This window comes from Terrapene carolina, unplaced genomic scaffold, assembly GCF_002925995.2.
Source record: "Terrapene carolina triunguis isolate 2854851 unplaced genomic scaffold, T_m_triunguis-2.0 Scaffold449, whole genome shotgun sequence".
In the NCBI taxonomy this organism is placed as follows: domain Eukaryota; kingdom Metazoa; phylum Chordata; order Testudines; family Emydidae; genus Terrapene; species Terrapene triunguis.
In genome coordinates, this window is record NW_020664800.1 from 265,235 (window position 1) to 273,479 (window position 8,245).

Sequence of the window (8,245 nt, forward strand, 5' to 3'; positions counted from 1 at the left end):
CAACCCCAAGCATTGCGGGATCATGAGTCAAGCCCCCAAAATCATGACATTGGCTAAAAATCAGGAGATTTCAAAAATAACCTGTCTTGAGCGGGCCTCTGCAGAATGAGACTCAAGGCCCCTTCTCTCTCCTGTTGCAGGGCTGGCTGGCTTTCCCTGAGATGATCTGAAGAGGAGCTGGAGAAGGAAGAGCTTGTTTAAGATGACACGAACCGACCCACCTGACATACTGGTGTCTACGGTGTATCAAGACCTAGAGGTGAAGTGCCCAGCACCCAGGGATTCCATCGTCTGCCAGCCACTGACACAATGTGACGCCTTCATGTCTGCGTCTCTGCCGCGCGACCCGCAGCCCTTCAACAAGCGCCACTGTAGGAGCTTTGACTTTCTTGAGTTGCTCGACGACCAGCTGGCCCCTGCTCCGGCTATGGAGCGCCCCTGCCGGCACCCGGGCACCCCCGAGCCTTCCTCAGGCTCCGGAGGCAGGAAGGCTCCTCCCAGGCCGGACGTTCAGAACACCAGGCCACCCCCTCATGGCAGGGAAGGCTCCAAGGAGCCATTGGCTCGGGTGGAGCCAAAGAGGCGAGCGAGGTCCAAGAGCGCCCCTCGGGTGAAATCCACCTTCACTCCCATTCCCATCCAGATGTCATCCTCGTCTCCCCCCATGCCGGCCAGGCGGGGACGGGAGGCTCTGCGCCTCTCCAGGGAGCCTGCGAGAACGGAGACGTCCCCGCGCAGGGGGAGCGGATACGCCCCAATGAAGGCCCCAATGAACGAGGTACACCCCATCAAGCTGCAGCCCCAGCGGAGCAGCACCAGCCGCATCTCCCCACTATGTGTCAGCAGCAACTGCCCGGAGGAGGCCCCGGGTGGGAGGCCGGCCACAAGCCTGCATGTCAAGTGCCGGATGGACATGAAGCCAGATGAGGCGGTGCTGGTGCACGCGGCACGCAGCCTGAAGGCCCAGAGCAGGATGGAGGTGCCATACTGGCCGAGGCCGCCCGGCGCTATCCGGAGCCTGACCATCCCAAGCAGCAGGCAGGTGTCCGTGTCCCGCACTCCCACACCCAGCGACTCCTACAGCGGGGAGCACAGGCTGCCCTATCCCAATGAGTACTACGAAGGTGACCCCCGAGGCCAGGTTTACCAGGCCGTGCCCTCCCCACAGGACTATCCCGAGAGGGGCTGTGTGACCTTCTCCACTCCAAACGTGCCCACCAAGTTCTTCTACACAGAGGAGCCAGCCGGGTGCCCTGGCCTCGGCATTCCACTGAAAAGCTCTGGCTACGAGGCGTGTCCTCGCCCATACCTAGGGCGCCACCTCCCTCCACAGCCCTTCTACACAGAGGACCCAGCCAAAGGTAATATCCACACCATCCCACCCAGGACTTTCTACGTGGAAGAAGCTCGCACCTACCCCATCCAGGAAGCCCCTGCCCACACCTTCTACAGAGAAGACCCTCGATTCTATGCCTCCAGGGGCATGCCCACCAAACCCCTCTATACAGAGGACCCCAGGGTGTACCCCGGTCTGAACACCTCCTCCCGGTTGTTCTATGCTGAGGATTATGGCAAATACCATGAGAGGGAATCCATTTCGCGGACGTACCCTCATGCCCGTAGCACCCAGCCTTTGCAGTTCAGCGACTGGTACTGCCCGGACCGGGGTGCACTGCCCTACCAGACCTTGCAGATGTCCCGCTTTGCACCTCATCCCTCTGGGCAGGAGGCCTTGCTTTCCTCTTGGCATGCCAGCTACAACGCCAACCAGCCCCGCCTAGGCACAGACACCCGGCATTACTCCAAATCCTGGGACAACATCCTGGCACCCAGTGTCCGCAGGGAGGACCCCATGTTCCGCGGGCGCAGCTATGAGAATCTGCTCGCCCGGGAGCAGCACCGTGCCTTATCCCCTGACGACCGGCGGCAGCCCGTGGTGATCAATCTGTCCAGTTCCCCCAAGCGCTATGCAGCGCTCTCCCTCTCGGAGAACTCCATCATGGAGAAGATGCACGCAGACGGTGGGCGGTGCCCCCTGGGCCGCTCCTGGTTTGTCACCCCAGAAATCACCATCACCGACAACGACATCAAAGCCAATGGGCTGAGCAAGAGCGAGAAGCGCTCGGCCAGTTGGGATATGCTGGATTCCGGGCGGGATGGGCAGCGCTCCCGCACCGCGCACTACTACTCGGATCCCACTGCCAAAGAGACCATCCAAAGCAGCTCCGCCCGCCAGCGCAGCCTGGAGCAGTTGGACGAGTTGATCACAGACCTGGTCATTGACTCCAAGCCCCCGCCCAGCCGCCGCCCCAGCAACGGGGACAGCCTGACAGACCAGCTCAAGAGGCTGATCGACAACGACGCGCCCGGGCCTGCCAGGAAGCTGGAGGCCAGGAAGCCGCTGCCTTTTTTGGTGGGGGAGCCCAGGCCCACCAAGGAGCAGCCAGGCCCGAGTTCCTTCCACAGAGACGTACGCAAGGAGCAGGGTGGCCGCTCGCTCGCCATGTCTGTCTCCAGCAGCAGCTTTGAGAAGCAGCAGGATGACTGCTCCCCGGAGCTGAGCGCGGATGAGGATGACCTGATGATGTGTTCGAACGCCAAGTGCAAGCGCACGGAGACCATGTTCAATGCCTGCCTCTACTTCAAGTCCTGCCACAGCTGCTATACATACTACTGCTCCCGGAGCTGCCGCCGCGAGGACTGGGACACCCACAAGGAGAGCTGCGTCTACGGGCGTATCGGGAGCATCTGCCGGCACGTGCTGCAGTTCTGCCGGGAGAACGCCGAGGTGCACAAGGCCTTCTCGCGCATCGCCAAGGTGGGGTACCTTTCCCGGGGGCGAGGGGTGCTGTTCCTGGGCTTCCCCAGCTCAGGCTCGGCCGAGAACTTCCTCCAGTTTGGCTTGGAGAGCCTGCTGATGTCCCCCACCTACCTGTCCCTGCGGGAGCTGGAGGGCTACGCAGAGAGCCTGGGGGATTATGCCCGGGAGTTGGGGGTGTCTGGCAGCCAGTACGACCCTGAGGAATGTTTCCTCTTGAATGTAACCGTGGCCGTTGGACAAAAAGTGCCTGTGAGGCCATCCCCCAAGGCCCAGGTGCCGACAGTCAGGAAATATGCCAAGGTGGCCTTAGCCTCCTCCAGCCCCGAGAAACAGATCCTGAAGAAGGAGCGGGACATGGAGACCTTGATCCTGACCCCCCCGCCTGGCACGGCGGACATCGACAAGGAGGGGGAGGAGGGGCGGAAGGCCCGGGAGGTCTGCTTCATCAACATCCAGCGGGAGCTGCGGATCCGAGGCGTCTTCCTGCGCCATGAGTTCCCCAAGATCTACGAGCAGCTGTGCGACTTCGTGGAGAGCAACAAGAGGTTCACGCCCACCACCATCTACCCCATTGACAGGCGGACCGGAAAGCAGTTCATGTGTATGATCATGGCCGCCTCTGAGCCACGGACCCTGGACTGGGTCGCCAGCCCCAACCTCCTGGACGACCTCATGTGACCAGCGCTGCCTGTTTAGTCCCCTTTGTAGACAGGTATTTTATTATTGACGCGCTAAACTGGTCAGTCAGAATCTTCCTATCATTTCTAGCAGATAACTGTTGGTGCGTGGGTCCCGGGGAGGCCTGGGAAAGATGCTGTCCTAACGGGGCAGCGCAGATCCATGGACTCCATGGGGCTCAGGCCACCTGCCTCTGTGGCCACTGGCTAGTCAAGGCAGGATCTGCTGAGCTCTCTAGATCCTGGTTGGCCTTGGTGGGGAGAGAGGGGTGGGGCTGGCCCTGTCACGTGAGATTTGCCATGAGGAGAGGGCTGCTCTGTGGAGGGTAACTCCAGTGCCACAGGTCCAGTGAGGTTCTTTCACTGCCTTCTCTTTGTTTAACCTGATTTCCAGGTGGGCTTGGCCAAGGCACAGGGTGACAAGCGACTGGCCTGCAGCTGTTCTAGTAACAGCTCAGCGTAGAACCCTGCCTGTTGCTACTCCCTAAATCTAACCACTAGACACACGGCTACCTCTAAGCAAGTGTGGCCAGAGCAATCATTTTAAGTTCCCTGCCATGCCCACTCCATCCCGCTGCCTGGACACCAAACTTGCCCATAGCTGCTCCCAAGCGGACAGTTCCTCTCCCCCCTCCCCTCGCCACCTTGTTTAATTCTGGAGACAGCCAGGAAGGGGCATGTTTTCAACCTGGCCTCTGCAAGTAGCCCCAGTGTCTTAGCACAGCGGTTCCCATTTGTCTGCATGGCTGCATAACTGTACAGTGGGGGCTCAGGGTCATGTCTTGGCACATGGGGGTGAGTGCAGAGGGGGCTTGGGAGCATGCTAGGGGCTTTGGATTCTACAGACACATTTGTGTCTCTCATTTGAAAGTTTGGCCCCATGCGTCTGAGTCTCTATATAGCATGTTGTATGGTATGAGTCGCTATAGAGTGTCCCCTCACATGGGCTCTATATGGGATGAGTCTCAGAACAGCGAGTACGCTAGACGTCTCTATGCAGCCTGAGGCTCTAGACCACAGTGGCATAGCCAGGATGGGACATTTGGGTGGGTTCCAACTTTAGGTGGGCGGGCAATGACGGGGAGGGAGGACCTTGCTGGGGGTGGTGGACGCTCTGGCCAGGGGCCCCAGGCGTGCACCCAGCTCTGGGAGAAGACCCCGCGCTCCAGCGGCAATGGCTCCCGTCCCCGTCCCACGCCGGGCCTGGCCCCCAAGTGGCAGGCCTACCTTTTTCGAGGACTCCTCTGCCTCCGCTGGGTCACCTGAAGCTCGTCCTCCTCCTAGTGGTGGATTAGCCACTGGGCCAAAGGGGCGTGCCCAGGGGCCCCAGCCAATTGGAGGGCCCCAAAAAAATGGCCGCCACCACCGGGGAGCGGGATTGGGGTGTGGGGGCTTGCCCCGCTCCGCCCACCTGGTGCTCCAGCTAGGGAGTGGGAGCGGGGCACTGGGGCTTGTCCCAACCCCACTCCCCAGCTGCAGTGTCGGATGGAGCAGAGCAAGCCCCCGCGCCCCGACCCCGCTCCCTGGCTGGAGCACCGGGCAGAGTGGGGTATACCCCTGACAGCGCTCTCCAGCTGGGCAAAGGGGGGGAAAGCCCCCCGCTGCCCACAGGAGCCCAGGCAGGTGGAGTAGGGCAAGCCTCCGCGCCCCGACCCCACTCCGCGGCTGGAGTGCCGGGTGGGCAGGCAAAGTGGGGCAAGCTGGGGCCGGAGCAGAGCTGGGGCTGAGGGGTGGGCCAGGATGCTAAGTGGGTGGGCCACGGCCCTCCCAGGCCCACTTGTGGCTACACCCCTGCTATACAGTGTGGGCTCTATACGATACGCTCATTATGGGCGCTGTACAATATGAGGCTCAATACAGTGCACTCTATACAGTGTCTCTCTACCGTGTGCCCTGTAGGTTGTCTCTATACAGTATGAGGCTCTATACAGGTGCACGCTGTAGCTCTCTATACAGTATGAGGCTCTATACAGGTGCACGCTGTAGCTCTCTATACAGTATGAGGCTCTACGTGGTCTCTATGCAGTAGGCATTCCCTCCCCTCAGGCCTGTGCACAGCTGCCCACCTGTCCCCACACGCTGCTTCCACTTGCCAAAATCCCCCTGGTCCCCCTCCAGCCCCTCCCAAGGGCTGAGTCAGCCAAGGGCCCCATCCTGTGGGGTGCTCAGGCCCTGCGAGCGCCGCGTAGACTGGGGCAGAACGCTCCTGCTGTGCCAGGCCAGAGTGGGAATCTGCCAATGCCTGACTTAGGGTGGAGGCCGTTAGGGGTAAAAGGTCCAAGACACTTGATGCACTTTATTTGTGACTGACAATAACCCACTTCCAGGGCAAAGCCAGCAGCGGCAGCCCCCAGTTCTCCCCCCAGCCCACCTCCCTCTTCTCCATTGCAGCAGGTCATTCCCACCCCTCCCAGCATAACTGGGCAGGGAGCCTGGTACCCAACCTGGCCCTATGTGCAAAGCCAAAGAACAGCTCGGAGAGGGCTGTGTTCCCTGGGTTGTGTGTGGCCAGCTCCTCTGGGGATGGAGGGGCCCGGGCCCAGGCCCAGGTGGGGTCTGGTGCTGGCTGCTCGTAGTGCAGGAATCGTGGGCTGCACTCTGCTGGGGGAGCTGGGGCCGTGGAAGCCATGGGGCCTAGGGCTTTCCAGCCCATGTTGCAGCAGGATCTAGAGCAAAGTTGGTCTCTGTGGATTCTCATCGAGAATAAAACTCCTGAGACAGGCCCAGCAGGAGAGCTCCTCCTGCCCCCGGGCTGGGGAGCACTGTAGAAGGGTGACTGTTTCTGGTAGCGTCTACGCTGCTCCTCCTCTCCGGGCAGTGCCAGGCCGCCTGGGCCCCCAGGGGGCTCAAACCCATCCGGAGTTTTGCCCAGATTGATGTCCCCAGTGGAATTCAAAGCCATGCTGCCGCTCCCCGCTCCTGAAGGTCACTGACGGTAGTAACTAGCGCGGATCCTGGTGCAGGGCTCCCCAGCCATTCAGCCTCCTCCACAGTGGCCAAGGCGGGGCATGAGCCAAGAGCTTTGCAAATCCCGGTAACTCTTTCTCGGATGGCCCAAGCGGGACTGAGCCCCAGCCACGGCCCTGTAGAGGCAGTGGTGGCGGCGGAAGAGGGCGTCCGCAGGCCAGCTAATGTCAGTTGGGGAGGGGTAAGCAGCGCCACGTGAGGGGGCTCTGCACTGGAGACATAGCCACCGCCAGGCATCCCTGCGCCTCTCTGCAAGGGACAGGAAGCAGGGCCACAGCCTGCCCCGCCCAGACATTGCCGCCCTCTGCCCAGCTCCTCGGTAAGGAAACCAGCGTGTCCTGAGCCAGGATTTATCCTCAGCGGCTCTCCAGGGGGCCACCTTCCTGGAACAGCCTCTTGGTTATGGCAACGCCCCGCAGGCCTTGCTCTGGCTTCGGGACTTACCGCGCCAGCAGCCCTTGAGTTTACTTGGGGAGGCTCCTTCGTGGGGCCGTGCAGAGAGCGAGCAGGCGCTCCCCATCCCAGCCTGCACCTTACACACCAGCCTGCTGCAGGGAGAGCTCTGCTCGCTCTGGCTTGGGCAGGGGGAGCTGTGATCTTTGCCAAGGAGCTCCTGCCCTAAGCTGGGCCCCACTCCTGAGTGACGGGAGCCGCTTACTGCAGGGCCCCAGCCCCCAAACAAACGGGATCACCAAAGAGCAATCCCGGAGTGCTGGACTGGGCCTTTCCGGTGCTGCAAACAGTCCAGCAAGTTCAGGGTTAAATGAACCCCACCACATGCCTTTGCACCTCCCTGGCATCGGATGGCCGCTCAGGTGGTGCTCTGCAGCAGCCACCCCATGGTTTCCAAGGGGTTAAAGCTGTATTGTGAAGGGGGGTGTCTGTTTGGGGGGTGCAGACACCTGCGGGGGGTGGGGCAGGTGCTTTCAGGGAAAGTGCCAAATGTTTTCTGGTTACACTTCTAGCCGAAGTCCAGCACAGCTGCTGAGTGGGGAGGAGAGTGAACGCTGGCGTGCAGGGGACATGGCATAGACGTGCATGGGGCAGGGATCGGGCGAGGTACAGGCAGGGGTGGGCATGGATTACGTGTGCTCGTGGGAGGGGTGTTTGTGCCTGCACACAGGGTGAGCGTGGATCAGCCCTGCCGGGGGAAGCTGGCTCTGAGGGGTGGGGGTAGGGGTGGCCTGTGTTTTAAAGAAGGGGGGCTGAAGGGGGTTTCCCAGGGGCCGCCCAGCTGGGTCACTCCTTACGGCAGAGGCTGGGTTCAGGATGCAGTTTCTCTGGAGGGGCTGCAGTGCTTGTGCGCAGGGCTGGAAATCAGCTGGGCCTAGTGTAAATACTGCCCACAGGCCGGAGCCAGGCGTCCTGTGGGAGCTCCCCCCGCCCTGCCAGGCAGAGGGCATCCCCGGCGCTCCCTGCTGGCGGGGTGGGAGGCCAAAGCTCAGGCATGAGCAGCAGTGAGCTGGTGCAGAACGGCCTCTCGCAGAGGGGGCAGGCGCAGGGCACGGAAGATGCGTGATGAGCACCCTTCCCTGCCATTGTGCTGGTGCTGGCAGCAGGTGACTGCCCCATGAGGATGCTCACAGCTGCTGCCATCCGTGTTTCTCCTCTGCCCCAGCAAAGGAACTTGGACGATTGCCAGCTTCGGCTCACTGCCAAATCCTGCCAGGGAGCATCTCCCTGCACATGCTGCAGGGCTGTGTGCCGGAGGAGCTGTCCAGGCCAGGGGCCTTTCCTCCTTCTGGCACAGACACGCACCCTCTCCTCAGGGTGCTCCCCG

The 8,245-nt window shown here is 61.6% G+C and overlaps 1 protein-coding gene across 1 annotated transcript; it reads left to right on the plus strand.

Annotated features, from left to right (window-relative positions):
- The first annotated feature begins 202 nt into the window (after positions 1-202).
- On the plus strand, positions 203-3,499 carry AJM1 (apical junction component 1 homolog). Its single transcript, XM_024212363.2, has one exon. It carries the CDS (start codon positions 203-205, stop codon positions 3,497-3,499), a length of 3,297 nt encoding a protein of 1,098 aa, XP_024068131.2.
- Positions 3,500-8,245: the final 4,746 nt, after the last annotated feature.

Coding starts and splice junctions, on each gene's coding strand:
- AJM1 (XM_024212363.2), top strand. CDS start 203: ATGACACGAACCGACCCACCTGACATACTGGTGTCTACGGTGTATCAA.